The sequence below is a fragment of the Oryx dammah genome, unplaced genomic scaffold (assembly GCF_014754425.2).
Source record: "Oryx dammah isolate SB20612 unplaced genomic scaffold, SCBI_Odam_1.1 HiC_scaffold_2, whole genome shotgun sequence".
Taxonomy (NCBI): Eukaryota; Metazoa; Chordata; class Mammalia; order Artiodactyla; family Bovidae; genus Oryx; species Oryx dammah.
In genome coordinates, this window is record NW_024070186.1 from 47,731,013 (window position 1) to 47,749,573 (window position 18,561).

Below are 18,561 nucleotides of genomic sequence, written 5' to 3' on the forward strand. Positions count from 1 at the left end.
TTGACTCTGTGACCAGACCCACTGCTCTGTTGCTGATACACCTGCAAAACATTCCAGAAATGAATCTTCCCCCTGCCTGTCAGGACCCATCTATTCTAATTCCTCACTTTGATCTTGGAAAACTATAAAAGGACCAATTGCCCTCTGAGTTAGCCAGAGCCTCATCTGTACTCTATGAGGAATCACACACACACACACAAACACAGGCCCACAACTCCAACAGCACAACTGGTGCTAACTATTAACCTAGATCAATAGTCTCAACAGAAAAGGTCAAAGGTGCAATGGGCTCAGGGAACCCCAGACCACATTACTCTCCACCTTGACCAACTTGACAGACAGGCTCAAATTGCTCTGGCTGTCTACTTTCAGTGCATTAGCAAAGAACTTCAGGGTTTGAAACTAGCAGTCCTTTCCCTTACATTAAATGCTTTTTTAAAAGTAAATAATAAGCAGAAGATGGCAAGGAAGAAGTAAGAACAGCGAGAACAAGGATAATAAAACAAGGTAAGAATTTTAACTGCTGGCTTACTTTTCTTAAATTAATGCACATAATTTTGCAGATTTCCTTTATAGAAAGAAATATTTCTATTTCATTTCTTTATTTTTTACAGCAAAAGAGATTTATGGGGGACTCTGCTGAATGGAATATGGAGATATGAATGCCTAAGTAAGATCATACTCTAAAGTCTAGCGAAACATCCCAGCCTGGAGTTTTGGGGGCACTCTTGATACCAAATTGACTCAAAAGGCCCTCTAGCATTAAAAACTGACCAGAGCCTCTTATACATAAAAATTACCTAGAAACTTCCTGTTTTAACTTTCTATTTCTGTCACACATTTCCACCTATGTAATGGCTTAAAACAACACAAATTATCTCAGAGTTGTATAGATTAGAAATCGAATACAGGTTTTACTGGGCTAAATCCACCCAATGTTGTCGCAAGGCAGCATTCATTCTGGAGGCCCTGGGGCAAATTCCCTGCCTTTTTCAGCTTCTAGAGGCCACCTGCATTCATTGGCCTCCATCTTCAAAGTCAACAATATGGCATCACTCTGACCATTCTTTCTCAGTTGCACCTCTCTCTGAAGCTCATCTTTGGCTCCTCTCTGACTTTCAAAGACCCTTTTAATACACTGGGCCCATCTGAGTAGTCCAGAATAATCTCTGTATTTTTATGATTATTGATTAGCAACCTTAATTCCGCTAATCGAACTCCCTTTTGCCACATTAGCTACGTATTTGTAAGTTACAGGGATTAGAAGGTGAATATCTTTGAAAGTATCTTTATCACACCTCTGTATTGTTCCCAAGGCAAACTGGAGTACCAGCCTTTCTTTCCAAACTTTCCTTTGATGGCCTTTTTTAACCTAATTTCACCTTTCTAAAGTGTTTTGGAAGTAGGTCTAGTGCTAAGGGCTTCCCAGGTGGTGTTAGGGGTAAAAATACCCACCTACCAATGCAGGAGACATAAGAGATGCAGGTTCAGTCCCTGGGTTGGGAAGATCCCCTGAAGGAGGTCACAGCAACCCATTCCAGTATTCTTATCTGGAGAATCCCACGGACAGAGCAGCCTGGCGGTCTAGAGTCTTCAGAGTCCCAGGGAGATGGACACGACTGCAGAGACTGAGCACGCATGCACTAGAACTAAAGCTGCCTTGGGGAGGGTACTGGATCCTTTTAAATGAGTATCAGGTGAGATTAAGTTTTAATGGAAACTATATAAGCCTTAAAACACACACACACACACACAGCTGCTGACAGGTGAGAATTTCAGTATATAAATATATTGCCTACAAGATAGGTGATTACGTTTTAAACCACTAATGCCAGTAAATGTAATACAAAACACAAGGTAGCCTGAGTACTGAAATTTTGGATAGGTTGATAGACTCTTTAAATCGTTTTTTAAAGGGTAGTTTATTTTCTTCTTCCTTAGCACGGAAACATAAAAAATATTTTCAATAAATAAGCAAACGGAAGGAGAATCAATCTAATATCAAAGTGACTAGAGAGTTAATGCCAGGTCTCGATCTGTATGCTGATGTTCCGGAATACAGAGGGCTGAAGGTCAGGGGCTCTGGGTAACCTCTACATGAAGAATGCCTTGAGTTATCAGGAAGAAAGAGAGAAGCCTCTCCATTCTATACAAAGATGTCTCTCTGAAGTCATAGTCCCTCAAAAGTTCTATATAGAAAAGGCTTTGCAAGATTTGAAGAAAGTTTTATTCCAAATTCCAGGCCACACAACATACACACACACAATCAATACTCATATTGAGGATTTGAAATAAATATGCATACCATCTCCTACTATTTTCTAAAACTGTCTCTAATCACACACACAAGTAAATTCAATATCTTCTGAATGTGACAATAATTTGAACAACATATAATAAAAGTAGAAAAGTGAAGAGAAGTACATTTGTGGCAACTTGTTGTATGCCAGGCACTTTGCACATCTTATCTTATTTGATCCCCACAACAATCTACAAGGTGTGGGGTACAGAACACTAAAAGGACACAGGGTCTAGGAAGCTAAGAAATTACCTAAGACTTCGCTTCCCTGGTGGCTCAGATGGTAAAGCGTCTGCCTACAATGCGGGAGACCCAGGTTTAGAAAGATCTCCTGGAGAAGGAAATGACAACCTACTCCAGTATTCTTGCCTGGAAAATGCCATGGACGGAAGAGCCTGGTAGGCTACAGTCCATAGGGTCGCAAAGAGTCAGACATGACTGAGTGACTTCACTTTCTCATCCAATTAATAAGTGATATAGTTCAGATTGGAAGTCAGAAAAATCTCCCTCTAAAAATTGGTCACATACTCAACCTACTTGACTAGTGGCAAATATGTTTCTTTCTGGCAAAATCCTTACTGATTATTAAAAATAAAAGTGCTAAGTGTGATTCAGTGGTTAAGACTCTGCATTTCCAGTGCACGGGTCCCAGGTTTGATCCCCCTGGTCAGGGGACTAGATCTCACATGCCACAACTAAGACTCAGCGCAGCCAATTAATTAATTTTAAAATAAAATAAAAGTGCTAATATTAAAAGATTATTAGTCATATACTGTGACATCACATTGATTCTCAAATTAAGATGTGTAATAAGTTCTCTGAGTTTTTAATAGGTATCATATAAAATATGAGTCAAGTCTTAGTCGTAAATCTAAATGTAGCCACTGAAAAGATGTAATTAGGACTCAGTTGTTCATTTTACATTAAACATTTAATTAAACATTTCATCTTTTGCATTACATGTGTTTTCAAACTGCTGTTAAAGGTCATTGGTCAACAGCCTTCGCATCTTTTAGCATTTCACAACTAATGTTCTACAAACAGCAAAGAAAACACACATGGTCCTGGGGAGCACAAACTCCGGCAACAGACAGTATTCATTCAATCCTAACAAAGTGTGCTTCTTAACCTCTGGGTGTCGCTCCACCATTTCTTTAATAAGGCTATGCATTCAGTTTCCAAAATCAAGGCAACAGGCCTGCTATGTGTTGTATGGCCATTCAGATGCATATAATGTGTCTGAAAGCCTTTAAGCAAGTGCATTTGGTACATGCTCCCCAGCACTATCATATGTACTTATGAGCTATCTCCCCTAAGATGGTAAGCCCCTTAAGGGCAAGTGCCATGCCTGATATCTCTCCTTATTAGCCACACATGGCAGAGTAGCAATCCTATCTGTCATGTAGATGGCATTGTGCAATCTCTAAATTGCTCTTATGGATCAGCCCCTAAGTGCACTGTGACATTTGCCAATCTTCCAGACAAGGATCACAGAGGCTACGCAATTAGCTGGAATCACACCCACAACAGAAACGTATTTATTCCTTGTTTTGCATACTTTGTTGTTTTCTTTCCTGAAGGTTTTTATTACAAGGACTCTTGCTTATTGGCCTTAGTCCTAGGGAGCATGTGCTAAATGCACTTGCTTGAAGGTCAGACACATTAAATGCATCTGAATAGCCATACAGCACATGTGGGGCCTGTTGCTCTGTTTTTGGAAATTGAACCTTCCTTTGAAATGCATAGTCTTATCAAGAAATGGTGGAGTGATATCCATTGTGTGTTAAAATTAAGTATTATACAGCTAGTACGCAGAAGTGGAAGGCACTGTTCTTTATAAATACTAACTTATTTAATTCTCCAAGCATCCCTACACAATAGATGGTGCTTTTATATCCATTTTATAGATGGGAAAACGGAGAAACACAGAGATGAACTAATTCTAAATCACAGAATAGTAAATGGCAGCAGTGAGTTTCAAATACAGGAAGTCTGACTTTGTGTCTGTGCCCTTAACTTATTCTGCACTGTTCTGCCTGAATAAGAATCTACAAAGATCTTTAGTCAAGACATGTGATCTGTTGTTCAACAAGGGGGAGAAAAGTGTGTTTACTCCTCCCTATGTGATTTATTTGGTTATATTCTAAAACCTTTCCTCATGCCAATAGAACTCCACGTACTATACTAAATTTTCCTGTACTGAAGGCATATGCAATGGTTAGCTTGACTGACACATAAAATACCCAAAACAAAATACCTCAAGACTTGAGGATTTTTTGTTTTATGAATTAGAGACATGAAAGGATTACCTAGGTATCAGAAGTGTTATAAGCTCACATCTGTAAGTCTTTCTTGGAGATTTTCATATTTATTGTTCAAGAATGTCCCCTGTCTGAAATATTTCAGTGTTCACTCTGGATCTTACTTGAAATTTATCTAATCCTTTTTAACTGTTAATTTTCAACTACTTTTTCTTCACACATGCTTTCCTCGTAATGTTGAACACTTTTTACATTTTAATTCCAGATGTCCTGAAAACATGCTAGTAAACATGCAGACATATTGTAAAGGTTTAAAATCCGGGGTGTGTATACATATATCAACAGGAGTTATGAATTATGTATACCTCAAGCCTATATAAATTAGATTTTGAAGAACAAGCATCACAGTAGTTAGGCAGGTCATAATAAGAGATTCCATGTGAAATGTAAAAACTACCTTGAATAAATTATCCATAAGTTGACACTCTCATTAGAATGACATATTTATTATTTCTGGGTTTGTGACATTCCTTTAATGCACTTTGACTAACTGTTCTAACAGCATGTTAAGAAACCATTGCAGGCCTCCGCCGGCCCCCACCCCCCCTTGGAATTAGCAGACTTTATTTACATTTGAACTAAAATGATTTAAAACTAATATAACATTAAAAACAATCACCCATTTCCCAATGTAGAATAATAATATCATTTTCTTCTGCCCATAAACATTTAATTAAAGCAGGATATAACTTTAGTAATTATTTTTGCACAGAAAGACTCTAAAATTAATAGTCAACTGTAAGACTGTTCAAAAATTGGGAGACTGACAATCAAAACAACCTTAAATGCTTTGTTTGTGTGATGAAAAGTAGTGATCCTTTAATTCCCTCACACACATTAAACTGATTTCACAGACTTTCTGTGCTGGTGTTTAACATAGTCAAGCGCTTGAGGTTACATAAAATAAACAGTCTTGAGATCTGATTGCAAATGTTTGCAATTTATGATGTAAACTGAATTTGTGAAAAAATAACAGGATCCCATATGACTGAAGCCAAAAAGGCATTTTTCAGAAATCAAAATAGTTCTGAAATTTGAGTATTGTATTATGCTAAAGTATTACCATCTGAGGATCTAAAAAGTTATGAATCTGGGGAAAAACTCAAAATAGATATTTATCAGTTCAGCTTCAAGCTAAGGCCTCGCATCTCACTGGGCCTCCTGTATTATAGGGTCTTTAACACTAATGATGTTTTGAGTAAGCTCTTTTAATTCAGTTTTCCTTAATCAGGGATTTTATAGCTTGGGAAGTCTTTGCACATCCTTAAGATCTGGGGGACAATTGCGGGAAATTTTAATTATTTATTACGATTATTATTGAGTTTGGACCAAAACGACACACATTGGGCACACTTTATAGTGAAGCTTTCTTCTGTCCCCTTCTCAGAGTGGCCTGGAAACACGGGGTTGGGAACTCGGGGTTCACACTCGTTTGGGCCGCGGCGCTCCGCAAAGCGGGCTCTGCGCGAGCCCCCGTGAGAAGCTGGATCCCCGAGGGACCCACCCCGACGGCAAAGGAAAGATGGCCTCGGTACCCGCTGAGTCTCGGGAGAGCGGACGCTGGAGGAGCGGGAGGACGCCGCCGGCGCCGCTGACAAAGGTCCCACAGGCCGGGCCCGGCTCGGGCAGCGCCGACGGGGCAGAGAAACTTTGACCTTGCTTTTTCTAGCCCACCGGGGCTGCGTCCGCTGGCTCCTCGGCCAGCCGCGCTCCCTCGAGGACCCAGTCCCGCGGGCTCGGCACCCAGCCCACCCGGCGCCGGCGGCCCGAAACGTTCCAGCCGACTTAGGCCCCGCTGCCGCGCTCCTTCGCTGGTCCGGGGCCCGGACGCAGCGCCTCCTTTGACCTCAGGCTCCCAGAGCTCAGCTGTAGGGATCGGCCAGGCCCCAGACGGGACCGCCAACCTCTGGCCCCAACTTCTCCCGTGACCTCCGACCTCCCTCGGGGTGCCTCGGGAAGCGTCCGAGCCCGCGTCGGTGGCTGGATTAGGGTTGGAGTGTGGAGCGTGCCCGTTTGGACCCTGGACTCCGGAGCCGACGGGAGCTCGCCGGAGGCCACCAGCCCAGGCGGGCGGCGCGGCACCTTCAAAGCTCACCCCGCCCCCAAGCAGATGTTTATTATGAAAACTAGGGACGCTTGTCAAGTAGAAGACCCGCAAGGCCTGAGCGCTGAATACGGCCCAAGTCATGTTCAGTGGTCTTTGAAGGCTAAAAGATAAACATTTATCACCCACGTCTACGCAGAGTAACAGCTTTGAATGCGAGCTCAACCCGGGAGAGGGCTGGGTGCGGGCGGCAGGAGCACCACTCGAGGACGCGGGGCTTTGTCGCAGGAAAGACCTCCTCTATGCGTCCTCCACCCCCAAGGGGAGGCCCCAGGGGACACACGGGAAACCCTCAATTGTGTCGAAGGGTGTCCCTTATCCCAAGAGCCCGAGTGAGAAGGGAAGAGAAGGTCCTGTCCCGAGTCTTCACGGTCCCCATCTACCTCCAAATAGGCAGCGCCTCCGGGCTTAAGTAGGTGAGAGTTCTTCTGGGAGAGGATACGGATGAGGGCTCCTTGGTACCCTACAAACGGCTAGAACCCGGCTTTTCCTAAATACGATCCTAGCTGCTACCTTTTCATAAATTTAACGAACGAAGATTCTATTTGGGTCAAAGAGGTAAACTGAAGCGGGAGGAGTGGGACCCGCCCTCCCCGCCCCGCTTCGCGGCTCTTATCCTACTTCCAGACCGCCACCGACTCAGGGGGAGGGTCGGCGACCTGGGACTGAGTGTTTTGTAACAATTAACCCAGGTGGATTTTGCACCGCGTGACCACGCTTTCCTTCCTTCCCAAAATGTTCCTTAAATGAACTTCAAGGGTGAAAGTGCAGCAAAATGAACAACAAGAGTCCGTTTTAGGGAAGGAGATTATTCTATTCTATGTTATTTTACATAGTATCTGTTCCTTTATTGATTTAGTGTAAAATCAATCCGTTTTCTTCATTGGATGGGTAAAATGGGGCAGGAGAGGGGGATTTTCGCTCAGCGCTACAGAGAGCCACGAGAGTCATCATTCTCACCGCCCCTTGATTGCCGCACGTAGAGAGCAGAGGCAAGCTCTTTTCCAAGCTGGTATAGTCGAGAGAGATACATATTCATCAAAAAGGAAGAAGGAACGACTATCCTGGATAGTTTAATAGCAACAGGAGTAAAGATGACGCGAACCCCATCAAATGAAACAATACTATTTTCATTCAATTGATCGCAAAGTGTCTTCAATTAATAACTTGGCACTTATTTAAAAGGTTTAACAGAAGTGAGACCAAAACATTTTGTACCGACAACACGTCATGAAATAACAGCATCTTCTTTTGTTTAAAATAACTTAATACACTAGAAAAAATATGGCAAATATAAATAATTTTGTTTTCATGGAGAACAAATAGTTACAAAGCTCAACCGCATACCAAAGTTCAGCTAAAAGAGCTTTTCCTCTTTCTCGTAAATTAAAAGGGATTAAAAAAAAAACAAAGGAGACTTTTTAAAGAATTGGGATACAGATTGCTCAGTCCAGGGTACCCCAGTTTAAATAGCTACATGAATTGAGACAAACAAAAAAATTATTTGAATATACACCTTTGTGAGATAAAATGCAAATGTTGAAAGTCAACCATTAGTTCACACATTATAGCCAAAATAAACTTTGCTCCTGTGTATCAACATATTTTACACAAACTTAGTGCCTGTATCTAGCTGGGTGTTGTTTAAAGTGAGTGTGATGGGACTGAGAGGGGGAAATAAAGCACGGTCCTCAAATAGGACTTCAGGAAATCTGCAAGAGGGAATACAAGAATAAGGAGAGAGGGGGACTAACACTGACCGCCCACTGTGTATCAGGCACCACGTGAGGTGCTGTACGTTAATCATTTCTCTTTTCTTTTTCCCTACATTTTCTACTTGCCTCTGTCGTCTTGGGACAATAAGAATGTAACTTTTTTGCTCTTCAAACTCTTTTCTTTTGTCCCCCCAGGATTAAAGATTGGGACAATAAGAATGTAACTTTTTTGCTCTTCAAACTCTTTTCTTTTGTCCCCCCAGGATTAAAGATGGGACAAAAAAATAGATAGAAATATATATCAATTTTCAGATGCTTTGGGTATTGTTTTTCATACCGAAAATGAAAATGCAGTTAAGTGCATGTAAGTAAAGCGGGAGGGTGGGGGGAGACACCGTCAATGGAATACAAGTAACATGCAAGCCAGACTTTACTGTCAGCAGTCTGGACAGTTCTGCCATAACAATTTCTCAGAGAAATCATTGTCTGTGGTTATCATTTTTGTATTAATATCACTTTTTTTATCTTCTCGTTTTTATACTGTCTTCCCTCTTCTTGCTCTTCCATACGTGGTGGTGTTTAACTCAAAGCATCTGATTCAACGTAAAAGGAGGCCCGCCTCTCTTATCAAATTTCTTGTATTAAAGCGAACTTCGCAGAAAAAGGTCAGTTTCAAAACCTGTGAACTTCCCAGCTGCGTACTTTTTTTTCATCTTAATTCTTTAAATAAGTATACCTCTTCCTTCTGTTTTGCCTTCTTAGCCCATTAAAAAACAACAACAACAACAACAGAAAAATACACTTTAAGTTGGTAACTCCCGCCCCAATTATCTCGAGATTTGTCCCGGTTATTTTTCCATATTTTTTAATGTACAAAATACTTTAAAATTTTTTTCTTTTTTATTCCTTGGTTCTCCGATTTCAGCTTTTGCTGAATAGCAATAAGTTCCCTTTCTCTTTTTCTCTCTGGTTTGTCTTTTCTACAGTTTCCCCCTCATTTTTTACTAACAACATTTTTATTTCTACGCAAAAGTCCATCGTTGCAGTTTTACCGTGAGCCACACTTCACTGTCCCAGCACTCTTCAGACTTCCCAAACCCATCCCTACAAAGCCAAATTCTAGGCCCCTAGACAGGTGAATGGTCAGGAGCCACGAAGCTGGTGCCCTTCTTGGGATCGCGGGTGCTGCCCTCCGAGTCCGGGATGTAGAAGGGGGCAAGGGGCCATCGGCGGGGCAGAAAGAGGCTCGGATTCCGAGGTCCGGGGCAGGTAACAGAGAAGCAGCGGGGCTCGGAGGGCATGCAGGCTGCGCGCCGTGCTGCAGGCGCGACCCTGGCGCTGCCGTCACAGACCCAGGGCGGCCGCGTGCTTTTTGGCTTTCAGTCTGAGATCCGCGATGCTGGAGTTCTTGCTGGTAGTCTTGGCGGCGGCAGCTGCAGCCACGACAGAGGCGGCAGATGCTGAGTCTGCGGCCAGCGTGGCGAGCGGCAGTCCGAAGGGCGGCGCCGGGAACATCATGTAGGGCGCGTGCGCGGCCAGGTGCGGGTGCAGGTGGTGGTGCGCGTGCGCCACGGCGCTGTCCAGCTGCAGCTGCGCCTGAACCTGAAAGGACAAGGGCGTCACGTTGCAATGACTATCCTAGGGTGACAACAGAATAGAAACAGAGCATTAACGGCGTCCAGCTTAGCTCGGGGAAGGCTGGGGCAGGGGCGGGGAAAGGGACGTTTAGCTGACCTCAGTTTGTTACTCAATCTGGGATACTCCACTGCCCCTGAGTATTCTGCATTTCACTCAGAGTGGCTTATCCCCCTGAGTCCCAGTGACTCCCATCTGCGGTGATTGTGAGCTCCCTTAGGAGCTGGGCTGGTCAGAGGGCAACAATGCTATTGTGCTACTACATCACTCCCCTCAAAACAACAATGTATACTGGACAGATGATGGGGTGAGTGTCCTTACCCTCCTCTCTTGGTGCTGCCATACGCCTCTTAACTCACTAGTAAACTACTTTTGCTTATTGCAAACTACAAAACTTTAAAAATGTCACTTAGAGAAGTTACTGCATCTTCATCACAACTGGCACACTTGTTAGTACTCCTAAACTTTACTACTATTAGAATTACATTGGGATCTTGTTAAAATGTAGATTCTGATTCAGAAGGTCTAGGTCAGGTCAGAGAATCTTGCTTTCTAACAATCTCCCAGATGGTACTGATGCTGCAGACTCAGAGATCACCTTCTGAGTAGTAAAGGTCTTCTCTTATGATCCCGCTCTCTCTCCAGTCATTCTCTCCTGCTTCAGATGCCTAGCATCAGGATACTAGAATCCAGTGGTGCCAAGAGAGCTAAGACCTCCCTAACACTAATGCTCAATATACAGGGCACACTCAGGTGTGACTCAGTGTGACTTAGGTCACACTTTTCTGACCAGGGACTGGCAACTGAGAGTTAATTCATGACTTCATAGTCCTATCTAGCAAGGGCCCTGGCCAAGGGTGGGGAATGTCTGATACTGGCTGGGAATGGGTTGCACCCTTAGGCTTGGAGAATGGGGGAGTTCAGAGCCCTGGGATATCCTAGGATTAATTATTGCTGCAGGCTGTACTTTTAAAATGTAGTCTTAAAGGTTTCTTTATGGCTAAGAAAGGGTTTGCATTGGCAAGGTGTCCCTGGGAAGACCAATGTTTTCCTCTCTACTATAGATGAAGGTTTGCAGCTTAAAAAAAAAAAATCAAGTCTTAATGGGTGGTATTTTATTTATTTATTTTCTTTGGTCAGAGATATTTAATGTGACTAAGAGGTAGAAAATACCTCAAAAAATATTTACAGAGTTGCCTCAGAAATACCTTAGGACTAACCTTTGTATTGGATCTGACAGAATCTTAATCAAAAGGCTTTTCCCTTCCTTTCCCCAAGTGCAATCTTTAGTGCATTTTTAAAAGACCAGTTGCTGCCCTCAGGCATTGTAGGTTTCCCATGAGGACAGAAAGGACTAAGCATATAGGCCTCTGACACTGTGCTGCTGCTAAATCACTTCAGTCGTGTCCGACTCTGTGTGACCCCATAGACAGCAGCCCACCAGACTCCCCCGTCCCTGGGATTCTCCAGGCAAGAACACTGGAGTGGATTGCCATTTCCTTCTCCAATGCATGAAAGTGAAAAGTGAAAGTGAAGTCACTCAGTCGTGTCCAACCCTCAGCGACCCCATGGACTGCAGCCTACCAGGCTCCTCCATCCATGGGATTTTCCAGGCAGGAGTACTGGAGTGGGGTACCATTACTGTATAGGTTTTTAAATGGGAGTGTGTCCACTATATCATCTGAAAATTGATTCTATAACTGTACACCCATATTAGAGCCCAGAGAAAGGGGATGTTCAACAGTTCAAGCAAATATCCAGGTCTTTTTACAGTTAAAAACAGGTTAAAACTGGGTTGTACTTGCCTGCTGAAATGGCATCCTTAAAGCACCTACATTGACGTAGGGTGCTACTCTACAAGCTTCAAATTGGCTGGCAGCCCCTATGAGGACGCCTGTGAAAAATGGGGAACAAAACAAAATAAAGTGAGGTTAACACGTTTGGCACTTTTTCCCGAGGTTTCAAATGGTACCAAGATAGAACTATTTCCTTTGGAACTGGACTGGTATCTTCCTAAACTGTTGCCAGAATTAAAATCAATGTAATTTACTCCCAAATTTTAGGACTCTCATTAACTGCCTTCAGGGTAGATTTTTAAATAAGGACCACAGTTATCTTTGAGAAGGATTTTTTTGGCTTCATAATAACTGTATTCCGTAATACTTTTTATTTAGAGTATCAAATGTTCTTTGTCTGAGAAGCATACCTTTATGAAGTTGATTTTCTTGCTTTCTACATTTAGCTCTTCGATTTTGAAACCAAACCTAAAATTGGAGGAAAAAAAAAAATTTAGGTGATATGACTCAAAATTTTTTTTTAACTTACAGGAGTATGATGAAAGAGTAGTGTTTTAGGCAAGTAATGGAAGATACAGCAAGCAATCTTTGAATTATATACAACAATCTTAACTTCCAAAGTTAAAAACATAAATGAATGACAAAAATAATTTCCTATACTTTTGCAAGATACATTGTTTCTTGATAAATTACTCAAGTTCTGTTTTCATGTTTCCAGAATTAGAGTCCCCCAGGCCTGAAACTCGCCCTGATACCTGATACTAAAGTGATAATGGGTTTAGATGTTTGCCCAGTAAGACCTGAGAAAAATGTGCTCATTAAGAGCCTGTAATATTAATTAGCTTCATCTTCAAGAAAAACCAAACACCAAAGCAAATAGTGACTCTGTTTTGTTTTTTTTTTTCCTTGGGGGTGGGGAGATAAGAGTGGGGGAAGAGGTAATTAGTGTTATAAAAGCCTCACTACAAAGAAGTTTAGAATTTCTCTCTTCCTCGCTCAGCAAAGTGTAACCTGGTAGCAGAATAATTATGCCATTATCATGATAATCTAATTTGCTTCTATAGAAAAAGTTGCTGAGTGCAGTTACAGTATCCAGAAGGTAGATCAAAATTTAAATAAAAACATGAGAAAAATAAATACCAGCAATAAAGTTCATTTATTACAAGAAAAAAGAGCATTCTGTGGAATGGGACTGGGGTGTGAATCATGTAATTCTGGATAATATCTTCTCCCAGATACTACCTTCTTAGGTAAACTTGCCAACATTTAGAAGCAGTATGGCAGATTTTAAGAAATTCAAACAAAGCTTGCTTTTATACTCCAATAACACAGCATTATGTTCCAATAATACAGCATATTGACTGATTCACAAGTTAATGTTTAAAAACATGAAAGCAAAATACTGCTTCAGAGTTCTTTCCTTGTTTTTGAAAGCAAGTGTCACAGTCAATGTAAATCTTCAAAAATTCCCCTGCCATTTAGTGTAATAGAAGGGTAGATTTCATGCCAGGGTGGCATTCTTTGTGTACCTCACATGGCCTGAGGCTTCTTGCCTCTTTTTTTCCCCTAGAAGAGTTGGAACTGATATACTAATGCTCACAACTGTAATAATTATCATCATGTCTTTAAGGGGTTTCTAAGTCCCTAGAGATCTCAGTACACTGAGCAAAGTAGGACAGACTTAAAAAGGAAGGCTCTGCTGTTGATGCTGTGATGACCAAGGCAGCCTATTATTACTTTTCCCCTTTAAGGGGACTGCTCTGTTTTTGTCCTGATCCTATTACAAGATGCGGGGAAGCCCCATAAGAATTGCATAGTTCGCTGCAGATGGTGGTCTCTGCGCCCAGAGACCTAGGGAGTATCTGTTACAGTGATACTTTGTAACAGCTGCAGATGTTCAGGCCTAAAACTGCTCCATGTGTTCAAACAAATAATGACCATCATTTTCTCCTATTTTATTATTTGAGTGGAAATAAAACCTGAAACATTTAAATTCGTTTTCCATAAAACTAAAAGGATATGTATGCATGTATGTATATAATTTTTTTCCCTTAAGTACTCCCAAAGCCTACTTTTGCCATTAAATTCACCCCCACAACCAGTAACGAAAATCTGCTCCAATACTAACTTCACTGAGTGTGGCACTTGCTGGGATCAGACTTTGGAAATGTCAATATTAAGATATGTTGGTTGTTTTAAAATCAAGTTTCTGATTCAGATTTGCTTCCCTGGTTAAGTGAGAGAACAAAGAAAGAGTGACCAAATGCATTTATTTTCTCCGCTATTTCACACACAGTTTGAGATCGACTGCTAAAGGCAGACTGTAAAATTCTGCACTTAACAGTTGCTAATTTTCTTTATAGTCTGTACATCTATAAACCTAATTGGCATATCCGCCTGGCAAACCTAGATCCCAGAGCAGACCCTCAAGGAAACCCAACTCGGGTGAACAAAATGTTCGTTGTAACTTTTAAAGCATCCAGAAGATAAAACGTTTTCTGTGGGATTTTTTTTAAGGCTTATAAAAGTAGGCCCATTAGGATTAAACCACATTAAAGGCATTGTGAGGCGAGGGGGGTGTGGTTTATAGAAACCCTGGGAGCAAGCCCAGCAAAGCTTTTTTCTGCTGGGAACATATGTTGGTATGGGGTGAAGGGGAGCCCGGGAAGGCTTTAGGACTAAGATCTACTTTGGAAAATAAGACCTCTAGCAAAGACTTTTCTTCCCTTCTCACTTCACTCCAGACACTTGAACCCGCACACTCATCGTGTGTACCTCAAGCGACTGTCCAACCCCAGGCATTCCCCCTCCTCCGCTCCCTGCGACCTCACAGCCGGATACCTGCACTCGGGCCTCGGACAGCCCCAGCCGTTGGCTCAGTTCTTCACGCATAAAGGCGTCCGGGTAGTGAGTCTCATCAAAAAGCCTTTCCAGCTCGTTGAGTTGTTCCAGGGTGAAATTGGTCCGACTTCGCCTCTGCTTGATTTTGGTCTGGCCTTCGTCCTCCATCCCCTTCGCATCCTCTTTGCGATCCTTCAGCTCTGGGGACACTGGAGGGGGTACCACGAACAGGGCCATACGCATATGTCCCCGCGCACACACAGCAACACACACACACAGAGACAAAAAACAACACAGCAAATACCATGAGCAGATTTGTCTCCAGGAGGATGGCGGTTTCTGCCCCCTCCCGGAGTTCCTGTCCAGGCCCTCACCCCACTGAGAGGAAGAAGATCCCGTAGATGGGAAAAGATCAACTGAGGTGGCTGCCACGGGCAAGGTGGGCATTCACCTACCCAATCCCTTTCACAACTGCGGCCCCAGTTCACCTTCTCACTGTTCACCCCCACAGTCCCCTGCCCTCCCCCGCGAACACAAACCAGTTCCACTCACCCTCTCTCTTGCGTTCACTCTCTCCCACACACGCACAGAAATCAAAAGCGCCGCACCCCGTGAGTCACAGAACGCGATCCCGGCAGAAGAGGGCGGCGAGGCCACGGACTGGGCTCTGACACCGGCCATTCCCGGAGTGCGGACCCCTTCTCAGCCAGCGCTGGCTGCCGCCGGCTCTCCCGTCTTCTCTCAAACTTGCTGGTCTAATTTGGGAACAATTGGGCTGCTGGGTCACAGCGGGAGGACAAGACCCCTGTGCTGCACTGCGCTGGGAGCCACTTCCCTGGGCGCTGTGTACAGACCCAGGGCTCGAGCCAAATACCGCGGACGGCCCCTGGACAGCCAGGCAGTCCCTGTCCCCGCTGCTGAATCCCAGTCTCCAGAGCAGAGGCGCCCACGCCATGTTGGCGGCCTGGAGGGCTCGCTGCCCACACCCGAACAGAAGAGAGGCAGAAAACCAGCTTCGGGAGGCCCGCGAAACAGACCGCTGCCTCTGTTCACTCCTTCTCCCTCCCCATTGGAAAGGCGGACTCGACCCTAACCGCTTAAACCCACAGAGATCAACAGGTTCAAGCGGAACATTCGCGATCTGCGGTTTCTATTGGTTGCGCAAAGGCTTTTCAGGCATCCAGAAGCTTGGATGTTTAATAAAATATGCATTTTTCTGCTCTAGGTTCGCATATATCCATTGTCACTTTCCTGCCCTTCCTTCTCCCTTTAAAAACAGGAGCTTCGGAAGTGTGAGCATACAGGGACACCAGAAGGATGTGGCTATATATATATACAGATCAAGGGGCACTGATCAGGGGAGTTGGTATCAACGTAAGCGGCCCTCTGAACCTTCATCCTCTGGGCCTGAGTCGAAGACTTGGGTTTTTAAGGTGCCAAAGCTGAGTTTAGAATAATCGAGTCTGTTTGCAGTTCTCCCTAGCCCAGAATCCTTATCAGCATGAGTGTTAAAAATCATTTCTATAAGAGCCAGGCTGCAGAGAAATTAATATTTGCCCTGAGTATGGAAACCAAGAATCCCAAGACTTCATTTGCCCTGGGTTGACTCTAAATTCGCGGTCCGGCCTGCTGGTGTACCCAGGGCCTGGAGCTTGGGACTCAGGCCAGGGAGGCTGCACTGGACTGCCTGACAGTTATGCCACCACTTTCCATGTTTACTTGGTACCCTGTCTGGGAGAAGACCACTAGAACTCAGCCCGGGTTGGCATTCTAGTTAAGCGTTTCCCACATGTCTATTTCTCAAGAGTTCGTTTTGCGGACATGTGTCCTTCCTCCAGGAAGCAATAGATAATATTATAGCACAAACTCAAGTCAAGTTAATAGGAAAATATTTCCATTTATATTGTAATGAAATTTAAATATGAAAACACACCCTTCAGATTCTGCCAAAGCGGTGAGACGGCTTTATTTCATGCTCACAGGGGAAGCCCCTCAAACTTTGAGGGCTTCAAAGAGAAAGATGTCCACATTTCCAGTTGATTAATAGACTTAAAATAATCTCAATTTCGCCCCCAAATTTCCACTTATTGGCCTAAACAAGAACAGACTTTGTTATAAACAACTTAATTGCTTGCTTAAATATGTGATTCTACGCATGTCACATATTTTCTTAATTGGAAAAATATGGCAGCTCACCAGTTACTGCAGGCACCAAGTGCCAAATTAATTTTATTGTTGAACTCCTTTGAATTGGTACAGGATGCTCCACCATTTAGAAAAAGCCTTTTCCAAACACTTTGCTAGCACCAAAGGATTATCCCACCACAAAACCAGAATACTGGATGATGCCCCGCAGTAAATATCGGAAAACAAACGAACAAAAAAGGAGCCTAACGCATCTCCCGAAAGAAAACAGCGCACAGCCTGAACCTCAGCCTGCCTTGGCCTCATTCTACCTTCATAGCTCTAAGAAAATGGGACGTTTTGGTCCCTAAGATTCAGGGATCCAGAGTCTTCACAGAGTTGGAGTGGTTCTTAGAGGCAGCCGCGAAACCCGGGGCGACTCCAGGGTGAAATCCCAATCAACCTCCGTCTCCGTATCTCTTTCCCCTTTCTCCCTCTGTCTTTTTTCTCCCCTCGGGCCTAGGAAAGGGACTCCCGCAAACTCGGTGCTACATGCTAACTGTAATCCCGCCGCTTGGCCCCGTGACGGCCAGCATCCGCTTCGGCAGCCTGGTCCCCAGAACTTCCCCACTCGCCTGCCGGCCGTCCGGCGGGGCCCATCCTCCGGTTGGTGAAAATGCATTTGGGTGGAATGGGAGTAGCGGGAGCATCCGAGAAAGGCGCGCGCAAACCCCACACGCTCCCCCTCCTCCACACACACACACACACACACACACACGGACCCCACCCACGACCGTGCACACCACCGGACTCCCACCCCTCCGTCCTCACTCTGGCTTCCAAAGCTGGGGTCCAAGGGCCCTCTCCGCGTCCGCCCCCCTATTCCTCCCCCGTCGGGCCTGGGGATCCTCTCCCGCCCGAGAGGAGTCGGGAAGGCGGGAAGGGGAACCGCGGCCGGGAGTCGGGCCGTTACCCTCGGTGAGCCGCGGGCTGCCCGGCTCCCTGCTTCTCTCGGCGGCGCCCATGTCCAGCTCCCGGACGGGAGAGCGCCCTCCTCCTCCAGCTCCTCCGCCTGCTCCTCCTCCGCCTCCACCTCCTCCGCCTCCGCCTCCTCCGCCTCCTCCGCCGCCGCCGCCTCCGCCGGCCGCCCGGACTGCCGGGCTGCTGCGGTCGTCGCGGCCCGGCTCCGAGCAGCCGCTCGGCTCCTTGGCCCCGCGCAGCGGCCCGCTCTCCAGCACCTCCCGGTACGTGATAGCCTCCTTCTTCTCCTTCACTTTCTGGTCAAAAGACTTCGAGACGAACGCCGTAAGTTCTTCCATCGCCAGAGATGCCCGTCAGCCCCGCGCTCAACCTCTCCCAGCCGAGCAGCCCCGCTCTTTTTTTTCCTTCTTCTTTTTTTACTGCTCCAGCCCCCCCAATAATAACACATCAATGGGGCAGGGGGTGGGGGAGAAGGGGGAGGGGGAGGGGGGAAGAAGAAGAAAAAGAAGAGAAGAAAGAAGAAAGAGGAGGAGAAGGAGAAGGAGAAAAAGAAGTAAGAAGAGGAGGAGGTGGAGGAGGAAGAAGAGGAAGAGGGAAGGGGCGGGGGCCGCCGGAGGGAAATGGGAACCGATGCTTCCCTGCCTGAGCGCGCTTGTTCAGTGTTAAGATCTTTGACAATTCTTCCTGCGGAGAGTTCAGATCTGATAGCGACGCAGCGCTTGAAGTCTCACTATTTATACTTCGC

General features: G+C 44.8%; 1 protein-coding gene across 5 annotated transcripts; it reads right to left on the reverse strand.

Moving 5' to 3' along the window:
• Positions 1 to 7,781: 7,781 nt before the first annotated feature.
• Positions 7,782 to 18,283, reverse strand: SHOX2 (short stature homeobox 2). 5 transcript variants are annotated; one of them, XR_005722306.1, is made up of 6 exons: positions 17,809 to 18,283; positions 14,712 to 14,920; positions 12,281 to 12,338; positions 11,880 to 11,968; positions 8,682 to 10,041; positions 7,782 to 8,614 (listed from the first exon to the last, which is right to left on the reverse strand). XR_005722306.1 is itself a non-coding variant. In XM_040247590.1 (6 exons), the coding sequence occupies exons 1-6, from the start codon at positions 18,152 to 18,154 to the stop codon at positions 9,784 to 9,786; spliced, it is 1,077 nt and encodes a 358-aa protein (XP_040103524.1). In that variant the 5' UTR covers positions 18,155 to 18,271; the 3' UTR covers positions 7,782 to 9,783. The 5 variants fall into 5 exon arrangements, 3 of the variants coding, with proteins under 3 accessions (XP_040103524.1, XP_040103512.1, XP_040103500.1); XR_005722305.1 differs by having other exon boundaries at positions 8,682 to 10,077; XM_040247590.1 differs by adding an exon at positions 17,087 to 17,167 and having other exon boundaries at positions 7,782 to 10,077; positions 17,809 to 18,271.
• Between the last annotated feature and the right edge of the window lie 278 nt (positions 18,284 to 18,561).